Source organism: Zootoca vivipara, chromosome 4 (assembly GCF_965207765.1).
Source record: "Zootoca vivipara chromosome 4, rZooViv2.hap1.1, whole genome shotgun sequence".
Taxonomy (NCBI): domain Eukaryota; kingdom Metazoa; phylum Chordata; class Lepidosauria; order Squamata; family Lacertidae; genus Zootoca; species Zootoca vivipara.
Genome location: NC_142587.1, coordinates 87902003 through 87923963, shown reverse-complemented (window position 1 = coordinate 87923963; position 21961 = coordinate 87902003). Strand labels below are relative to the sequence as shown.

Below are 21961 nucleotides of genomic sequence, written 5' to 3'. Positions count from 1 at the left end.
AGAGCAGAACTTTAATTAAACCAATGGGGTGCTTTCCCTCTCTTGTGTCTCCTTCTCCTCTAGGATTGCTCTTAGGGAAGGAGACCCAGGACCAGTCGCCCATCCCTTTGTTGCCACCTCCACCTCCTGCCACACTGTCTTCTGGAATGTCCTCGTGGCCGGTGACTGTCTGCCACGCTAAGACGGGGAGCAAAGACAACAGCACTCAGACGGACAAAGCCTCTGAACTTTTCTGGCCAAACTCTGCTTCTTTTCCGGGCAGAGGGAAATTGACTAACACCCCGGGCAGCAGCCCAGCCCTAAGGCACACTGCAGGCAGAGGCGTTGGAGAGAGGCTGGGTGAGTAAATTTGGCCTGGAATGGGCCTGGGAACAGGAGCAGGGCAGGGAGGGTGTTTTGAACTGCAGTGTGCAGAACCTAGAATTATGAAATTCTGTCTCAAGAAAAGAAAGCTTTAAATAGACCGTTGCCTTGCCTCCGTAATAGACTGGATGAGAGATAAACTGATGCTCAATCCAGATAAGGCTGAGGCACTGTTAGTAGGAGGTTCCCTAGACCGGATGGCTGGGAGGTTGCCTGCTCTTGGTGGGGTTAGACTCCCTCAGAAGGAGCAGGCACCTAGCTTGGGGGGGGGTACTTCTGGACCCCTTTGCTGTTGCTTGAGGTTCAGGTAGCCTTGGTGGCCCAGAGTGCCTTTTCTCAGCTTCAGCTGGTGGCCCTATATGGTCGGAGATAGCCTAACTTCTGTTGTCTATGCTCTGGCAACCTCGAGGTTGCAACACATTATACATCGGGCTGCCTCTGAAGACGGTTCAGAAACTTCACTTGGTGCAGAATTCAGGTTGCTCACCGGAGCAAGATGGCTTAAGCATGTCAACACCGAGCCTGATCCGACTGCACTGACTGACTATCAGTTTCCAAGTCCAATTCAAAGTTTTTGACCTATAAAACCTTAAATGGCCGAGGACCACAATACCTCAAGCACCCCATACGAACCGACCAGGACCCTGCAATTATCTGAGGCCCTCCTTCGTGTGCTTTCTCCACCAGAGATCCGTAGGGTGGCAACACGAGAATGTGTCTTTTTTGTTTAGGATTGTGCATCAGTTCTAAAGGAGCAAGTTATTGCTCCCCCCACAGGCAGCACCTTAAATTGTGATTGAGAGCATCGCAGAGTGCTGTACCCAACCCCCCAAATATCTCAGATTAACTCCAGGAGACCGTCATTTACCTCTGAAGGTCAAACTGCATGTTGCATTATATAAATTCCATTATTCTTTTTTCCCCTCCCATTTATTTTTATGCAGAGCAGCTGTAGGTGGCTGCAAAGGTTGAGTGGGTGTCTGGCAGGGGAAGAGAATCTGCTGCACCCTTTCACTGCCAGCTGGTTTGCTTGCTCAGAATGGCTCCAATAGCATCTGCTTTCCCATATCTGGGGTACGGGGGTGAGATACATGGTTCCCATATTTCCCCCCATAGAAAGCAGCACACTTTAAGGCAATCAGCAGCCAGCTGGTAGGAAGACTCCCCACCCCCAGCTTCCCTCCTTCCGCTATCAGTTTTTACTTTAACTTTGATGCCGCTCACAGTGTTTTTGCAAGTCTCATCCACGCTGTGCACTTAAAGTACTTTCATACCACTTTAACCAAAGAGTCCTGGGAACTGTTATGGGTGCTGAGAATTGTCAGGTGAACTCCCCCTGCAGAGCTACAGTTCCTGGCGCCCTCCCAAACTACAATTCCCAGGATTCTTTGGAGGAAGCCATGATTCTTAGAGTGGAACAAGAGTACTTTAAATTTGGTGACCAAGCCACACCCAAACAATTGGGAATTGCGGTAACGCAATGTGCACTTTGGCCCCAAGATAAACTTTCACCCTCTTCACTGTTTCTCCGCAGAGAACTCTCCCAGCCATGGCAAGCTGCCAGACAGCAAAGGCGGCAGGGTCAGCAGCCTGCTTCACAAACCTGAATTCCCAGATCCAGACATGATGGAAGTCCTTATCTGAAGCTCCGGCCACGTTCACAAGTGCTGCTGCCGTTTCCCCTGCTAGTGCACACAGCACCCCGGAAGAGGTTGCTGCCGTCGTTGGCACTGTTGTTGCTACTGCCGCTGTGCAAAACTCGAGAGCTCTCGAGAATGGTACAAATCCCGGACCAAGGAAGTTTAAATCTACGTGGCAAATGAGACTTTTTAACAAAGCACAGAGCACGTGAGACGTTGGAGATGGGACAATTGGGGTACCTGCTACGTACAATCATAAAAAGATTTACATTGGCCAACGAGGTGTAGATTTGAAAGAGCGACGGCAGAAGGAAGACAAGGGCAGCTGCATTTTCAGTTGGGGGCAGGAGGAAGGAACTTTGGAAGGCACGGTCAACGTGCCAAGGACAGTTCTGCAACCACCAAGTTAGCGGTGGTTGCTTTTTTAATCACCTGCTAGCTAACCAGAGCAGCCACATTCCCTCTGTGAAATGTTTTGTGCAACGTGCCACCCCCCCCGGGACAAGGGAGCAGGACTTCCCTATATTTAGATATCATCCCACTGCCTTCTTCCTGCTGTTTTTGTTTAAATCTCCCTCCTACCCACCTTTAGAGAAAGAGAGACATGGTAAAAACAGGGTGCGGAACAACGTGCCCTTTCCATAATTTTTCACAACTCTTCACCTCTATTTAATATTTATTGAGCAACGATAGCATGCTGTTGCCAGCGCAGAAGCAGCAGGGTCCTTCCTTGCTAAGAGGGCTTAGAACATGGGTACCTGGTGGGGGGCTCTCCAGATGTGCTTGGATTAGAGCTCCCTTTCACCGCAGCTAAGAGCTGGTGTGAGCTGTAGCCCTGTAACATCTGGAGGCACAACATTGGCTGCCACTGGCTTCAATTCTAATGTTATCTCACGCATTGCAGGTGAGACTTAGTCACCTCTTTCCAGTAGTAGTAGTAGTAGTAGTAGTAGTAGTAGTAATAATAATTTTATTATTTATACCCCCCCCCCTCTGACTGGGTTTCCCCAGCTACTCTGGGCAGCTGGGTTGTTCTGCTGGGGCAAGAAACTTACCAGCCAAACAAAAACAGTCATTAAAAAGCACCTTAAAACCTGATTTGTGGTCTCATAAACTTTCATGGGCTTAGAGTTTCGAGCAGGGGGTATTCCTAGCTCTGCCTGGAGATATTGAGGAATTGAACCTGGGATCTTTCTGCTTTATCACTGAACTATGCCTCTCCCTTGTCAAAAACAGGTAGGTAGCCGTGTTGGTCTGAGTCGAAGCAAAATAAAAAAATTCCTTCAGTAGCACCTTAAAGACCAAGACTAAGTAGTTGGTCTTTAAGTTGGTGTTTAAGGTGCTACTGAAGGAATTTTTTTATTTTGTCAAATACAGGCATGGAATCCTATGTAACCACAGCATAGGATGTCTGGGTGGTTTCAAGTAGATCAGCAAGGATTTTTCATTCCCACTTGTTTAAGAACGGCAGCAGAAAATGCCCCCTCCCCCATTATACTGCTGAAATTAAGAAAAATGGGGGGGGAGCAGGAGGTAACCAGGAGAATGTGCTTTGGGGGGGGGGTGTTGAGTTCAGTTCTCAGAACAGAATTCCTAGACTCAGAAACCTTTAAGTGTAAATGTATGCCTTTTGCACCAATTGCGGCTGGCGGTTCTCAGGATTCTTGTATAAAAACAAAGTCAGTCCCACAGTCCTGAGGTCTGCCCACTGCTGCTATAAACAGGTTCGTTTCAGTGTCCCCTTTCCTAGGTTTTCTGCTAGTTTTCCAAAACTGTTCAATGTGTGGCCGTGCATGTTTTGCAGAGGCTATAAGCCTTGCCCTTCCGTCTCGTGCAGGTTCTGTGAAAATGCTGAGCAGTTTAATAATGCTTTGTCTATTAAACCGACCACCAAGCTCTTAACCCTATCTCTTAGAGACATAGCTGCCAAGTTATCCCTTTTTTAAAGGGATTTTCCCTTATGCTGAATAGGCTTCCTCGCGAGAAAAGGGAAAACTTGGCAGCTATGCTTAGAGATTCAAACAGTGGTGTGCCATCTGCCTTGTGCATTCATCCCAACCAGCAAGGGTGACTCCAGGAAGCCGCCCAGGTTGCCCTGTTGTCGTTGTTGAAAGGCAAGTGGAAACTGTACTCTTCCCATGTGTGATTCCTGGCAAATGGAAGGTACAGCAATAGCCATCATTACTAGAACCCACTGAGAGACTTCTCTTCACATACATGCAGCAAGGAGACATAGACAAGCTCAGCCTCCTATGTCATACATGCTTGGCTCGAAATAAACGATAAATTGCAAGAACTCAGGCCAAAAGAAGATGGATTTTTAAAAAATCTTCACAAGGTTTTATTGATGTGATGCAGAGTTTAAATGGGAATCAATCCCAATGTTGAAGGCAAATAAAGATAAATTCCAGTAAAAATCCAGTAAAAATCAGGACAAGGCCCTGTTTCGACTATTCTTCGTCAGCAAAGATTCACAGGTCAAAGTGTACCAAGTATGTACCAAGAGGCAAACATACTTGGTACACTTTGACCTGTGAATCTTTGCTGACGAAGAATAGTCGAAACAGGGCCTTGTCCTGATTTTTACTGGATTTTTTTACTGGAATTTATCTTTATTTGCCTTCAACATTGGGATTGATTCCCATTTAAACTCCGCATCACATCAATAAAACCTTGTGAAGATTTTTTTGAAATCCATCTTCTTTTGGCCTGAGTTCTTGCAATTTATCGTTTATTTCTGGACTTTCCCAAGAACTCCAATTTCCACTGTAATACATGCTTGGCTCAGCAACACTTAGCAAGTGGGATCCAAACGTAAGTTTCACTTAGTTCCTGTTGGAAATCAGTGGAACAACTTTCCACGTTGGATTTCAATGGGACCCGAAGTTCAGCTAACTGATCTGGACACAGCCTGTTACGTTTCTGCATTTTTGCACAGGATTGCTATGGATTTATACTTGGCCAACAGGGTTTTGTGTGCCATTGTTGGTCTGGGGAGGTAGCTGGGGATGTGCATTTGCACCCATGTCGTTAGGGAATAGGGATAGGGAATGAGCACCCCTGTCCCCACCGTGCCATTCCAATAGGAATTGCATTGGGTGTCTTTAATTTTTTCCTCATTGGTCAATTGCTGTTGTACTGTACTCTCCCCCCCCCCCAAATGAACAATTAAATAAACTTCTGTACAGTGCTAGCAACTATTTGTTCCAAGAAACGTCTCCGTATTAACTCCAAATTCATACCTTTTGATGAGGCGTTATGCGCAAATAAGCCTCCCAGAGCCTGTAGGGGCTGTCAGCCCTCAAAATAACTGTAAACAGCAGCACCTTGAAATTCCACACACACTTCTCCTTGCCCTGCTCTTCAGACAAGGAGAGAGCCTTGATGCCTTTTGCTATAAAGAAATCAAGGGATTTCCTTGTTCCCTCTAGCACAGGGATGAAGAACCTGTGGCCTTTCAGGTGCTCTTAGACTCCAACTCCCATTGGTCCTAGCCAACAGGGCCAATGTTCTGGTATGATGGGACTTGTTGTCCTTCAACGTCTGGAGGGTTACAGGCTCCCTATCCATGCATAGTGCTGCATTCCACAAGAGTGAACAGGGACTCTGTTTGCATGGGTAGGGCATGGAGAGAACTGGAAAGGCATGGCTGGCTGGTAGTTTGGGGGACCTACTACAGTCACTTGGAGGCTACTTCAGCTTCTTACTCATTATTACGGAGCAAATGCAGGAACCAGGGCTGTATGTGACATAGTTTGCTCATTGTGCTGGTCCCGAGGTGCAGTTTTAGGAAAATTCTCCTGCCGTTTCCTCCTCCTGTGTATCTATATTGATGTGCCTTTGTACTTGTAGCATTCAGTTAAGCACCACTTACAACAACATCCCATGGGTAAATTGACCGTGTCAATGACGCTTGCCTTTGGCAGGCAACTTTCTGCAGACGAACTCCGTATATATTTGAAAATTTACAGCCCAAAGGATCAGGAAGGTCCATGCTTGCTTCTCTAGTTGTGCTTGATGTTCTAATGCAAAAAGAGAGGTTTCTCTAGAGCACCCCAAGTTAGAGCAGAGTGTATGTGGAATACTGCTGTTACAACTAAAGTGGTGGCTTAACCTTTAGCAAAAACATTTCTGCCCCTCCTCAAACACCTCGGTTTGTGTGTTACAGTATTGTGCTGTGTGACATTTGTGTTGTATTAATATTACAGGTAAACGGGTTGTAAGATAATGTCAGGTTGCTTCTCTCCCCCTTCCCCCAGTTGTCCTTCTGTTGTACAGAATGGCTGGTGTAGAGCATCGTTCAGCTGGAGTGTGTTTGTACATACATGGGGCAGGGAGGAATCAAGGAGCTTATACACCTCCCACAACGAATACTGATGGCCTTGGGCCTGCCAAAGATTTTTCTCCTCTGCTGCTTAAATTTGTGCCTTAATATTGTATATAATAAACGTATACAGTGGTGCGCCCCCTTTGACTTTTTGGTTTTAAATGGGTCGGAGGGAAGCATATTGTCTTGTTTCAGGGCAGTTGGCAGGAGCTGGTCAGCAAGAACACACACTGTGTCAGTGAAATCAACTCTCTCTCTCTCTCTTCAAAGAAACAAAACAGCTCAGGAGGCCAGGCCTAGCGAGCCCAGCAACTCTGCCCTAATGTGTCAGTTGTGAAGACTGAAGGTCCCTGCCATCCCACAGTTCCCAGAGTGTCCTCTTCTCTTGGGTCCTTCCCAAGGGAGACTCTATCGCTGTGCCTGCCTTTGCTTCTCCCTCTTCATGCCTCTTCTGGTCCTGGGAGAACAGGAGGAAGGGGATCTGGTCACAGCAGGAGGGGGAGACCCTCTGCCTCTTGGCCCCCCTCCTCTCTAGCCTCCACTTCTGGACTGCTCCCTGCCACAGTCTCTTCCTAGTCACTAAACCCTGTTACCCCCTTCAGTTTCTGACACCTCCTCTTCCCAGTCTGCTCCCTCTGACCACTCATCATTGTCCCACCACCAATCCCCTGGCTCTGAGCCTTCTTCCCTTGGGTGTTCCCCAGCTGGTGCCTCCCACCACTCCTTGGCATCCAGCCAGTGTGTGTGCCATCTTGATGCTTTCTTTGCCTTGTTCTCCAAGTCAAGAGTTTGAAGTGTGAGCTGAGAAATCCTCAAGTACAGAACCTTATCTCACCACTTCCACGAACTCACCTGTGGGCCTAAGCAGGTAGCTTCTGGGTGGAAGTGGCTGTTTCCTGATTATCATATTCCTGCCCACACATCCAGCTTCCATTGCTGTTGGCCAGTGGTTCCATGACAAACCCATACATTAACAGCATCGAAGTGACCTCCCCAGGGTGCAAGCCTGAGCAGTGTGTATGAAGGTCCTGGGCTGCCCAAACAACAAGCCGTCCCTCGCCATCACTGATGTGGTCCAAAGGAAAGCGGAGCAATGATTTGGCACCAGCTTGGCTGCAGGAGTTGCGAGAAGGAGGTGCCATCCAACTCCACTCTGGATTTGTGAGGGGCAGGCATTCCCAAACTCGGCCCTCCAGATGTTTTGGGACTACAACTCCCACCATCCCGAGCTAACAGGACCAGTGGTCAGAGATGATGGGAATTGTAGTCCCCAAACATCTGGAGGGCCGAGTTTCGGGATGCCTGGTGTAGGGTTTACTCCTGAGCCTTTTCTTCTCCCAAATACGTCCTGAAAGGCAGCCAAGGTTTCAGATTTTCCTCCTCCCAGATGGGCTACATTCCCAGGTTGACGAGACCCACCTGCCCCTCATGTTCCTTTACAGCATGTGCAGAAACTGCCTTCTTGACTGGTCTCATCTGCTCAATCTCCTGGAGCTTGTCTTTGCATGCAGGGAAAGTTCTTAACTCAGTGAGCGTTTGAGACCCATCAGCTACTCTCACTGGGTTTGCTGGCCAGTTGAAGCCGTTTCCCAGGGTGTGGCCGCTGTCACATGCTGATAGCTTCTAGGATTCACAGGTGAGAGCTGAGTGCAAGGTGAGGACCAAAGGTGGGCAGCTTACTACAGAAGGAGCACAACATACCCCCCACCAGAGGTCTTACCCCTTGCCTAACACCCCATACATCCTGGTGGTATGAGCTGTTCAACACCGGAGCAGACTTGGTGGCAGAGTCTGTTAAGAGCCTAGGTGGCCATCTTGCTGTGACTAAAAATTTAATTAAGCTGGGTGGAGGTGAGAAACAAGATAAATAAAATGGATTTAGCAACTGGCTATTGCATGCTCCTAAATGAATCAGAAAAATGTTGGCGCTAAGCCAGGAGGACATCATCTTTGTAAGGCATGGCAACCCACAGAGCACATTTTTCCAATGGCCCTGCAACATTCTTGCCTGGCAGTTCTGCACCTGTTGGGTGCAACTCCTTCCCCTTCCTTCCTCTTCCACTATTTTTCAGAGGGAACATTTGTCAGCAGGATGCCACAAATACCAGCAGGGATGTTGGCATTGCTGTATGAATCGCGAGGAGGGCACAGAAGACCGATGTTCCATGCTCAATAGTCCAGCTGCTTTTTCTGAGGTACATCCGCTGCATGAAACATATAGTCCTCAAGTGCTTGGCTGAAAAATAAAACAGGTTAGGCAACGATCCTTCACAGTGAACAAATCTTGCATATATTATTTTTAAATGTACCCTACCATAATATCCAAGTCCACCAGTATGAAGTTTCCAGTCAATAAGCAAAATTCCCTCCTCACTTCCTTCTTCTTTGCCCTGTCCCCACAGAGAAAGAATTTAAAAGAGCACCAAATACATTTATTTATTTATTTATTTATTTATTTATTTATTTATTTATTTAATCAACCACTTAATAAGCCTTCCTCAGGCTATAGGAGCTGAGCTTGATGGACAGCTGTTTAGTGGTATTACTAAATTCAGCTTCAACCAGGAATATCCTTAGGGATTTTGTATGATTATTGGGATGCTTAGTACAGCGTTTTCCCAAACTCTAGTCTTCAGCGGCTTTTTTTTTGGACTACAACTCCCATCATCCTTGACCACTGGTCCTGCTAGCTAGGGATGATGGGAGTTGTAGTCCAAAAACAACTGGAGACCCAAGTTTGGGACACCCTGCCGTAGTTCACTGCTGGTTCTCTCTGTTTTCAGACAGGAAGGATGGGGGAATCTGTGGTTCTCCAGATGTTGAATTTTTAAAGCACTTAATTCCTCCCCCCCACAAAGAATCCTGGGAACTGTAGTTTACCCCTGGCAGAGCTATAATTTTGGGGAAAATAAGCAAGGGGTCCCCCCAAAAAAGAGTGAGCTTTGTGACAAGCTGTGGAAAAAGAGAGAGAGATGGCTCCATGCCGGCATTCTGAGAAGGGCAGAAACCTTACGCTGTCTTACACAGACCCTACTTCATTTCAGCTAGGAGCACATGGGTGAAAATCCCGGTGGATATGGGGCCCTTGGTCGCCTTCCAGTAGACGACAAGAGGACGTTCGCATTATGAAAGATAGGCAGCTGAAGTCAAAAAAATAAAATGAGAATGACAGGTTGGTGAAACGGGAAGAATAAGCTGAGGTAAATCAGCGCGCACTCACAGAGACACACGGCACAAAATGGAATTCAGTGCTATAAATAAAAGCCTGGTATTATGTTGCCATAGAAATGAAATATGGAAGAACAAGGAGATGAAGAAAACAAATAAGTGGAAGACACCCACCACACATAATAAGATATAGGATAACTAGTGGTTAGCTTTCAAAACGGTCAAGGCTCAAGCCAGAACAATGGAGTGAAAAACTCATTTGTGCAAAAACTGCATGTGTGAATTTGGAATCACTGTGAGGGATGCCGGCATGTGGACGAAAGACAGCAGGGTGTGAATGGAGGAGAGATTCAGAGGTGGGTTGTTGTTGTTTTTACCGAAAAACAAAAAGTGTATAAAATGAGAGTATGAAATAACATTCATTTTTAAGTAAACATGCAAGGTGTCAAGGGGCCTCGGATAGGAAACCAGAAATACAGGACTACTGCTCCTTGCACATCGACCCTTTTCCACGGTACTTCACCCCTTCACACACCATTATTCTGGCCTTCAGATTAAATCTTTTTTTTTTTTTAAAGGCTTATAAAAAAAAAGCACGATTAATGACTCTTTTGTGAAGCTAATGTTTGTTTGGGCCCCAGATCAACTGTGCTTTATGAGAACCATGTGTTTGGAACAAACTTGAGAAAAATCAACTCCGACTGTCTACTCAGCAAAGAAATTACCTCAGTAGGAGAGACACACCAGATGTCACTCATCTGAAATTTATCTTTGACCCCACACCCGTCTTTAGCTGTGAGAAAATAAGACAAGCGGCCTGAATCAAAGTGTATCATCTTCCTGTTCCCCCTGAGACAGCGGTTGCCTGACCCACTGACCTTCAGGATGTTATTGAACCACAAATCCCATCTTCCCTGACCATTGGCTCTTCTGGCAGGGGCTGATGCGAGTTGTTATTTGACAACATCTGGAGGGCCACAGGTTAGCCACTCCTGCTCCAAGACAATTTTTGTCCACCCTGTTTGTTTACTTAGTGGCTTTACTCCAATATCTCTGGGAGAGAAACTAGATTAGCTCATTTTATATTTGCAACTCTCTTTGAGGTGAAATTTTGGGCTAAATTACACGTTGTTTTGGAGTACTCTGTCAGGAGCGTCCACTGTAGTTCCTCTTTTTGTAAAAGCAGCTGTGCCCCACCCACCAGTCCCGCCCCAGTTTAGAGTGGGATTGTAGCCACTTATAGATGTTTTAAAAGATGAAAATTTAAGCCACTCAAGGAGAACTACGCATTACTTCAGGGTAGGGGTGGGGGTGGGGGAGAAACTCAGTTTAGTAAGGGATTTTAGTGCAAACCTATCTAATTTGCCCTTTCCAACACATGAGAACCAAAAAAGCCAACTGTCCTTCGAAAATCGCACTTCTCCAAATCTTGTGATGCAAAGATGTTTACAAAAATGCACAGAAAAATACATTATAGAAGAATTAAGGAAGCATTATGGCGGGCGCCACGGCACCACAGAGCTCCTGAGGTCAGTCGGCAGATCTAGACTGCCTGGGGGGCTCCTGACCCGCCGGGACCACCGCCGCCGCTGCGTGAGAGCCGGGGGTGTCTAGTGAACCGGTTGAGGGGCCGCCCCCCCCGCCCGCCTGCCACCTCAGTGTGTTTCAGGCCGGAATTGAGGGCACCCGGCCGCCGGTCATACAGAGCCCCGGGGCCTTGAATCACCCGCAACGCGGCGCACCGAAGCCTCAGAAAGGGAAGGGGGATCTTAAATTTTTTTTTAAAAAAAAGCCCCGACCTTTTCGCTGCCGCCGCCATCGCCACGTTCGATCCAGAGAGGGAGAGGAGCCTCGGACCTGTCATCCTCCCTGCTGCTGCGCTACCGCGCCGAGGTCACCCGGCTACCTGGAGCCCCGGGGCCGAAGGGACTCAGGAGTGAGAGTGGGGTGCCTGGGGGAAGGGGAGAGACCCTGACCCAGATACCCCGCCGTCGAGCTGCCTCCGCTACCCCCGCCGCTAAACTGAGGGAGAGGTAGGAGGACGAACTGCGGCCCTGAGGGAACACGAGGCTGGGCCTAGACTCAACCTGGGCCTGCTTTCCCGCCGAATAGCGCGCCCAAAGTCCAAAGGGAGGCCCACTGGAAAGGCCTCGTTTGTTTTTCGTTTTTCTTTCCATTTTTAAATATATATATATTTAATCTTTTATGTATAATCTTTTAAAAAATAAACCCCCTTTTTATTTTTATTTTTTATAAAAAATATACTTTTAATGCTATTTTTTAATATGTAAATATTTTTATAAATATTTTATATATTTCTTTCTTTTTCCCCCTTTTTCATTTTCTTTAAAATTTTCTTCTATAAGAACAATAACAACAAAAAGACCTTAATTTTATTTCTCCCCCACCCCCACCCCCTTTTTTTTAAAAAAAAGAATATATTAATATTTTTAACCAATATTTTTAGTATTGCCACAGTTTATTACTTCCACCTTCCACTTTTTAACACCCAACCCCCCTCTTTTTATACATTTTAACCCTTTAGGGAAAAAAACAAGCAAAAATAAAACCACCAGTTCCTAGCCCTTTTACTAAATTTCTACCCTTTTTAAGCTGTCCTCTCTCTCCTCCAAACCTCTTTTACCTTAGCCTTATATTATTCCTTCCACCTCAATACATAAACCCTTTCCATACACTCAAACCCACCTCCCCAATATATCCTCTCCTTATTTTTACCCTCCGTCTCACTTGTTACTTTCCACCCTCATTTTGTCTTCTCTTTCCTTTTCGGTTCCTTCTTTCCCCCTTTTAAATTGAACCCCCCTATCTAGTCTGTTTATTAACCTGTCTCCAATAGGGGAGCCTTTCCTCCCACTCATCACCCCCCTTTAAAATAAACACTTCTATTTTATTTTTATCTTATTTCCTTCATTCCACTACATAAACCTTCTCCTTGAACCCCTTCCCAGACACTCAATTCCCCTTTATTTGCCCATTCCTTATCTTCCCCCTCCACCCCACTTATCACTCCTCACCCCTTCTTTTGTTTTATACCCTCTTTGTTTATTGAGTTGCTTGTTTGCCCATCCATAAACTACCCCCCCTTTTTTTTCTCTTTCTCTCTTTCCCCGCCTGTTTGTTTGTCTACTCTCACCTGTTTGTTTGTCTATTTGTCCTTGGGTCTACCCGCCTCTCTGAGTACCTGACCACCGCTTTGACAACACTGTTGAGGAGAGTACGACAACCTCAGAGAAATTCACATAACATCGCCAAGAGATGACACAAATGATTGCCTAAACCGAACGCTCTGCAGAAGCCACCAGTCAACAACGCCTGACTAGTCCAATAACCCAACACCCAGAAATCCTCATCGCCATAACCCCTAACCGCAACACGTCCCACTCCGAGAGAATGCCAAACAAACCTCAAACCAAAAACGTCAAGGAGATAAAGGTGTCACCAACTAAAAAGATGGTAAAAAACATTGAGATCACAACACCTCCTCAAAATGATGAAATATTACAACACCTAAGAGAAATGGAAGAGAGAATGACTAGTAAACTGGAAGCTGCAGTGGAAAATGCAACGGCCCCTATACAGTTACTAATCAGCAATCTTACCTCCAGAGTGGAAGCTCTAGAAAAGAAGAATCAACTGCAAGAAGGAATAATAGAGCAATATCGGGATGAAACCACACGCATGAATGAGAAATTGTGCGAACTGGAAAGAGAAACCGAAGAATTGAGAATTAAACAAGCAGACATCGAAGACCGAAACAGACGCTGCAATATCCGCTTCCGCAACTTCCCAGAAAAAGCAGAGGAGAAAAGCCCAGCAGACCTAATTGTGAGCTGGTTGAAAGATACAATCCCAAATCTGACACTCGAGGTATCCGATCTGGAAAGGGCACACAGAGCTCTAAAACCTTTGCCAAAACCTGGTGCCCACCCAAGAGACATCATAGTGTGCTTTTCACGCTACAGAAAAAAGGAGGAGATATGGAACAGCCTCAAAAACTCAACCAACCTCCAATACAAAAACAATTCCATATTGGTCCTACAAGATCTATCCCAGGACACCCTAAATCGGAGAAAAAACCTACGTCCATACACTCAGCTTCTTCAGCAAAAAGGGATTCGATACCGTTGGGGCTTTCCCTTCCGTCTCATCGTGACAACCGACACAACGCAATACATGGCTACCAACGAAACGGAAGCCCAACAACTATTGAGGAACCTTGGACTCGACCCTCCATCGAACCAGCAACAGAAAGACTTACCAAGTGACAGCCGAGATCAAGAAAGTGGAATAACAGTAAATGAGTGGATGGAAGTAAAGAGAGGAAAGAGACAACAGAAGCAATACATCAAGACTCGTCGATTCAACCATCTACCATCGCGCACAAAATCATTCTACCGAACATTCTCCACAGGACGCCTAACCACGATCAACCGAACCAAAACATCACTGAGGAACAACCCTACAACAACAACAACAACAACCACAGCTAAATGAGGCAACCGGAAAACATCTCGAACTGCAGGACTGGTGATTCCCCCTACCCCCCCCTCCCCATAGGCCTTGAACATAACTATCATCATCAATATCCCCCCCAACCCCACACCTCCATAGAACCTACCCCATCCCAACCCCACCCTGACACCAGTCCAGATAACCTCAATCACATTCCCCATCAACCACAACCCATATCTCCAGTATCCCTTTCATACCAAACAAGAGAAAAACAACTCCCCCAACATCCATAACACAACTCACTATCAGGCTAAAACATGATACCTATTCAACAACATGGTGGCACCAGAGCGCACCAACACATACACACACTCTAACACATCAGTGATGTTGCTATTAACATTGGCAACATTGCTCACGAACCTTATACCAGACACTAACATTACAAAACCACTCTACACCGTCTCGCTGATCATCCCCTGTCACAAACGACAAAGGGGAAGGCCTGTCCTTGAGTACAGCCCTTCACATCAGCCGAGACCAAGGACCAACCGGCTATTTGCCAAAAAGTCCAAAATACCCCAAACGAACACCTATATAACTACATATAGGAAACCCTCTATAACTTACCTCCCACTCTTTAACCCGATTCTAATTCTGATCCCATTGAACCCCCACCTGCCACATCATAAGTCAGCGCAACTCCAATGGTTCAATACACGACACGAAGTGAGGGACATAGGACAACCCAAACGGGTTGGCAAGGAACCATCCTACAGAATAAATAAACAAGATGACTAGCTTAAAAGCAATTACACTAAATGTGAGGGGGCTGGGAAACCCAATCAAGAGAAAACGTATTACCTCATACATAAATACCATGAAACCACACATCACCTTCCTACAAGAAATACACAACCCACCCAAAGGGAACAAACTCCTGAATGACCCTCGTTTTAGTCAACAATGGGTAGCACAAGGCTCAGGAAAGGCCCGCGGAGTAGCTGTAATAATTAGTAGGGACTTGAATTTCAACGCCACAACAGTCCTAAAGGACAAAAAAGGTAGATTCATTTTCATTAAAGGAATACTAGATGGCAAAATTAAACTGACAATCGGCTCATTATATGGCCCTAACTCGAGACAACTTGAATTCTTTCAAAAAACACTAAACAAGTTCCTTTCTTTCTCTGAGGGGGAAGCAATTCTAGGAGGCGACCTTAACTTAAATATTAAGGGCATAACTCTGGAAAACACACATCCTGTAAGCTCACAGGCAACCCTCCTCAACCCTCCCTCCCAAACAACTAAGGCTTCTTACAAGTTACTAAAAATGTTAAAAAACAGGGGTCTTTATGACATTTGGGGCGAACACAACCCGGGAGACATCACCTACACATTCCAGTCCGGACGTCATGGTACAACGTCCAGACTGGACAGCATCCTGCTCACACAGGGTCTGATCCCCTTGGTAGAATCAACAAACATAGGCAGCATCAAAATCACAGATCATGCCCCAGTAGAAGTCACTGTTAAAATAGGTGAAGAAACGCAAACCACTCCATCATGGTCTTTCAGTCCCATTCTAACCACAAACACCCAAATTAGAGCAAGTATCACAAAAACTCTCCAAAACTATTTTAAGGAGAATGATGTAGACAATATAAATACCCCCCTCTTATGGGACGCTATGAAAGCGGTGACCAGAGGAGTTTGCATAAAAGAGAAAGCACTCCTTAAAAAACAAACCTCTTCAAAAATTAACAAAATAGAACAAGACATCATTGCCCTCTCATCACGTTACAAACAAACAGGTTCCAAAAAACTACTTAAACTTCTAGAACAAAAGAGAAGAGAATTAGACTCCTTAGAAATCAACAAAACAATGATCAATATTTTATATTCTAAACAGCGCTTCTATGAGTACGGAGGGAAAAACTCCAGACTATTAGCAAATAGATGCAGGAAAAAAGCACTTAAAACAAGAATACACTGCATCACCAAAAAAGACGGCAACGTGACATTTTCCCCGAAAGAAATAACCTCTGAATTTGCAGAATTCTACTCCAATCTGTACACTTCTCACAACCCAACTGGGGAGGGAATTAGAAAATTCCTGGCAGAACTGACCATGCCCACCTTAACCAACGAGGAACAGGAATTTATGGACAGCCCTATCACCCCTGAGGAAATAGATACGGTCCTTAAAAACTTGAAACCACATAAAGCCCCGGGCCCAGACGGCTTCACAGCAGAATTCTATAAAAAATTCAAAGAACCCCTGATGCCCTACATGATACGCCTATTCAATGATATCATGAAAGGGGGGCTTATTCCCAAAACATGGAATCAATCCAAAATAGTCTCCATCCCAAAACCATTAAAGGACAACCTCAAAGTAGAATCTTACCGCCCAATTTCATTAATAAATCAGGATTACAAGATTTTCACATCAATATTGGCCAATCGTTTAAAAATCTTTCTAGGCAATTTAATAGTCCCAGACCAGACTGGCTTTGTCCCTGGTCGCAATATTACAGACCCTATCAGGAAACTACTAAACTTAATCAACCACAGTAAGGCAACTAAACTTCCACTGACAATTATGTCCCTAGATATCCTCAAAGCTTTTGATTGCTTGGAGTGGAAATACTTATTAGCAGTACTAACTAACATGAAATTTGGCCCCAACTTCCTACAAATCCTCAAACAAATATATTCCCAAGCCTCAGCAAAATGCAGAATTAATAATATGGACTCGAACACCATAACAATTCAAAGAGGCACAAAACAAGGATGCCCGCTGTCTCCATTCCTATTCATCCTAGCTTTGGAGCCCCTAGCAATCCGAATCCGAGCAGTCACAGACATCAAGGGAGTGGAAATAAAAGGCAAAAATTATAAATTAGGGCTCTTTGCAGATGACCTGATGGTCACAACATCAGACCCATTAAATACAGCAACCTCCCTAATCAGAGAACTCAACACATTTGCAATGGTGTCGGGCCTACAGGTAAACTTTGGAAAATCAGAAGCCATGTGCTTCAACACCCCTCCCCATATCCAAAAAGAACTTACTAATATCACCAAAATAAAACTTTGTCATACCAAATTCAGATATCTAGGGGTACAAATAACCAAGAACCTCAATAAATTATACCTCCATAATTACAAGCCCATGTGGCGACAAATAAACAAAGACCTAAAGAAATGGGACAGTATGAGTTTCACTCTTTCAGACAGAATAGCCATCGTCAAAATGGTCACCCTCCCAAAACTGACATACTTATTCCAAACCCTCCCAATCTGGATCCCCCCAACCCAACTTCGCAAATGGCAGGGAAAATTACATTCTTTTATTTTCTCACATAAAAAACCAAGGATTGGCACCAAATACCTTCACCTCCCCACCTCAGTAGGAGGATGGGGAATCCCCAACATAGAAACATACTACAACGCCAACCAAATACGCCATATAATCCCATATATACTACAAGACGAGACAAAACAATGGGTACATCTGGAGAGGGACTCAATTGAAAATATCTGCACCACAGCATATCCATTTCTCCCAAACAAATTAAGGAAGATTCCCACAACACTCAACAGATACACACAAACCATGTTCAAAGCATGGAAAGCAGAAACTAGTAAACTATCTCCAACCCCATCCCCATTAATTCCCCTGGCTTACCATCCCTTGTTCCATCATGCAGCACAAAACCTCCAGATGAAGACTTGGCAAACTAAAGGTTTACATCGCTTAATAGACTTTTATAAAGACAACAAACCTTTGTCACCACAAGAAATACAGGACAAACTAGAAGACATCCCAATGTCCTGGTTAGCACAACATCAACTACATGCCTTTCTGAACAACCCAACTGTAAAACCAGCAGCAACCAGACCCCTGACAGCTTTCGAAAGCCTCCTCCAATTGCCAAAAGGACACGGAAAAGGGATGGTATCTGCAATTTACAAGATACTAATTCAGAATCCCATAGATCCCCTGGACAAGATAAAACGACAATGGGAGGATGACATAGGATATGAAATCAACCCTACCCAATGGACTAAAATGTGGTCGAAACCCCCTTTCAAATCTATATCAATGAAAAGAAAAGAACTCTCATTGAAACTAACTCACAGATGGTACCTGACTCCACGAAAATTATCACTAATACGATCAGGAATCTCATCAAAATGTTGGAGAGGATGCACTTCCACAGGCACGTACCTCCACATGTGGTGGGAGTGCCCTAAAATTCAATCATTCTGGAAGACATCTATGCAAGAAATTTGTAACATAACTAAGCAAGTGCTAGAAATTACCCCAGAATTGGTTTTACTAAATATTTTTCAAGATAACAACGCTCACGCAAATCATAAAGAACTTATAATCCATCTGTTGTCAGCAACTAGAAGCATCATAGCCAGGCACTGGAGGGACTTATCGGGAGTGGGCTTGGACCAATGGTACCAAGTTGTATGGGAAACAGCCCTGCTAGAAAAACTGACCAGTAAGCTGAAACTGACACGGGGACAAACAGAAGAAGACACCTTCACCCCAGTATGGTTCCCCTTCATCACTTATACAACCCAACAGGACAATGACAAAAGCTTACCGGCAGCATACAAATCAATATGGCTAACTTGATCAAAACACCCTCCCCCCCCCACTCACGCAAGAAATTAAGGATCATCACAGCCAACCATGAATGAACAACCACATTCTAAGACAAATCCTGACCTCTCTCACCAACAAAGAAGCACGAACAAACAACAGAGAACCTGCACAAACGACGCTGACGCCGAACCCCATCACATATCAAGAAAAACAGAAATATCGGCAATTCACCACACCCAACCCCCCTTCCCACCTACCTCTTTCCCCCCTTCCTCATAATGTCTCAACAAGTTATAATCGATGTGTAAAAATGATGCATGAAAAAAAAGAGTCATTGCACTATCTTTGTAACCTAAGAAAATCTTTAATAAAAATAATTACAAAAAAAAAAAGAAAAATACATTATAGAAAATAACATACAAAATGCATTTTATTTTTCTTAATGCAAATGCAAACACATTTATTATTTCACACACACCACACACACACACACTGTGCATGCAGTGGTGTGTGGGTGGGTGGGTGTATGCGCATACAGTGTTTAAAACCTCAACAATATGCATATTAGACAAGGTAGCACACAAAAATTGCGTATATACTAGGGGAAATTTGCACTAAAATTTCCATGAGTACTTGGGAAACCCCACAAATTGATGCAGAAATTTGGAGAACTGAATGGAGTAAATGAGAAACGCCCATGAACTGAAATGGACAGATGCATTCATTCGTACTTCAGGGAAGAGTGGAGACCTTTCCACAGGAGATGTCAAAACCAACACAAAATGCTTCCCACAGCTGTTTTCTGCTCTCAGGGTCTGTTGTGGGGGGACAGCCAAGGTGAAGAAGGAGTTGTGAGGAGGGAAAAGTGGCAGCGGGCAGAGAAATGGTTAAGCACCCCACACCTGCTACTACTGCCCCTGGAACAGCCCCCCAACCGACCCCCACATTAATGGTATTCAGCAACCATGGGACCGGAAATGATTGGTGTAATCTATCCATTACACCATTCATAGGTTTTGTGGCTGAAGTGTGGATTAGAATCCCAGCCCTTTATCCACTATAAGCCACAACCTCTCAGAGAAATCAGCTTGATTGAAGGATAAGGATGAGGCACTCTGTTAATTTTGGTTTTTCTCATTTTCTTATTTATCCTGTCTTAAGGCAGGTGCATACCCTCCAACATTTCTCCAATAAAAATAAGGATGTCCTATTCCATAGTAGTAGTATTAGTAGCAGTAGATCAGTAGTAATAACAATAATACTTTTATTATTTAGACCCCACCCATCTGATTGGGTTGCCCCAACCACTCTGGTCAGCTTCCAACATATAAAAAAGCTTAACAAAGCGTTTTAAAGCAAACTTCCCTAAACAGGCTGCCTTCAGATGTCTTGCAGAATTGTCTAAAGGTTGAATAGTTTGTCTAAAGGTTGCATAATTGTTTATCTCCTTGGCTCAGGGGGTCGCAAAACTCCATACCCTCCAACATTTCTCCAATGAAAATAGGGACGTCCTAAGGAAAAGTGGGGCTTTTCGGGATCCACTCAGAAACAGGGATGGCTGGGAGGGACATTTGCAGGCGTAGGTAACTCTGAGGCATAGCTGCCAAGTTATCCCTTTTTTTAAGGGATTTTCCATTATGTTGAATAGGCTTCCTCGCGAGAAAAGGGAAAACTTGGCAGCTATGCTCTGAGGCCACACAGAAGTTGTTGGGCTACAGCTCCCACTGTCCCTGACCGTGCTGACTGATGGGAGTTGTAGTCCACAGACTCCCCATCCATGAGGTTGAGGCCAGCGCTTCTCAAACTATCTGACGTGGCAGAGTGACAGTTTCTTCCCCCATTGTGCCAGGGACCAGGACCAGATTTGGCCCCTAAAGCGTCCCACCCAACATGGCTTGTGGTTGAGTTACTGGGAACCAGCAGCCAACACCTCACAGACTGGCATCAATTGGTCCACTGTCCTGCACTTTTGAGTAGCACTGGTTTAGGGCACACAGCCTGGTGTGCCATCTGTGCGTGCCAACAGCTCTATGCCTTGAAGCATTAATACCTTAGCAAGTTTCTGATATATTGCAACTCTAATGGAACTTATGATCTGGGACATTGTTGAGCTCTTGCTGAGTGTTATTCCTGCTTGCTGAGGTTATAGCAAAGAGCACTTCTCCCTCCCCCTTCCCCGAGCTAATAAAAATGTGTGAGAAACTGCCAGAAGTCCTGGTTTTCTGCTCTTCTATAGGGATTTTGTTTCAGTGTCTCTTCCTCTGGCCTGTGCAAATAATGACAGGGGTCAGGATGCAAGCTCTCCGGGATTTGCTATTCAGAGCCAAATGACCATGAGAAAAAGGCAGCCGGCATTCCAGAGGGAAAATGCACAATCCCTCTTGCCTTATAGTGAGTTTGAGAAAGTGCTATTCCTCTGGAATTTCCCAAATAGGACTCAAGCCAGCAGCCCAAGTGATGAATGGGAAGGTTGGGTTGCCAACAGAGAGATGGTTGGGGGAAAGAGAGAGATGGAAAAAGCATCTAGAAGGCTGTTTTTCTTGAGGTTTCAAGTGTGTTATTAACCTTCTTCTCTCTTGGCCAAACAGTTTATGGCTGAGCAGTCGCAGAGAGCCATTCTCCCCTGCCTTAAATCTAAGCAGCTTTCCATGGAAGATTCTATTGGAATCAGTGGGACTTATTTTTAAGCAGCGAGTGGAGGCAGAATGGGGTCCTGCTCTACCAGCCTCGGACTGCTCTCAGCCAGCCCCCCCTTCCTTCCTTCCTTCCTTCCTTCCTTCCTTCCTTCCTTCCTTCCTTCCTTCCTTCCTTCCTTCCTTCCTTCCTTTCCTTCCTTCCTTCCTTCCTTCCAACCAGTCCAAGGGGGCAGCTGCAGGGTCTGTCGGCGAACTCTTCCTCCATCTCAGTGTTTCCCCTTGCAGGGAGGAAGATGAGGACAAAACTAGAATTTGTTGGCTTTGCCTGTCATTGGCTCAGGCTTCAACTTTGGCTGGCCTCTGTGTCCTCCGCTCCACTGGTCCCAATCGGTCACCAGCCAAGACCACTTTAAGTAAGGGGAGACATGCTAGCATCTGATATCTGCCATGCACAGGATGCTGGCGACTTGTTCACAGAACGAGTGAATGGCTGAGTTCTTTTACTGTCTTGAGTCTGATGAAGAGTTCTGGAGAACTCAATACCTTGCAGGTTTTTTTTGTGATATTGTGCTGGCCTAATACAGGCATCGCCTTGATATGGATGTTATAATCATTGGTCTCTCTTCCTCTGTACATCCCCCCCCCCAGTCACTGTATTCCATTACTTTTCCCTGCCCCACCCTGGTTTTCAGTTTGCTTCCTCTGCAGTCAGCTGGCATTCAATGGG

At 45.3% G+C, this 21961-nt stretch overlaps 1 protein-coding gene across 4 annotated transcripts in view; it reads left to right on the top strand.

Annotated features, from left to right (window-relative positions):
- Positions 1 to 3096, top strand: part of AMOTL1 (angiomotin like 1) — a 76353-nt gene extending 73257 nt beyond the window's left edge. For all 4 annotated transcript variants that reach the window (XM_035115554.3, XM_035115555.3, XM_035115557.3 and 1 more), the window contains 2 exons: positions 64 to 339; positions 1898 to 3096. In XM_035115554.3, the coding sequence (XP_034971445.2) occupies positions 64 to 339; positions 1898 to 2007 (386 nt within the window). In that variant the 3' untranslated portion in view covers positions 2008 to 3096. The remainder of the gene's footprint in view (positions 1 to 63; positions 340 to 1897) is intronic.
- The last annotated feature ends 18865 nt before the right edge of the window (positions 3097 to 21961 follow it).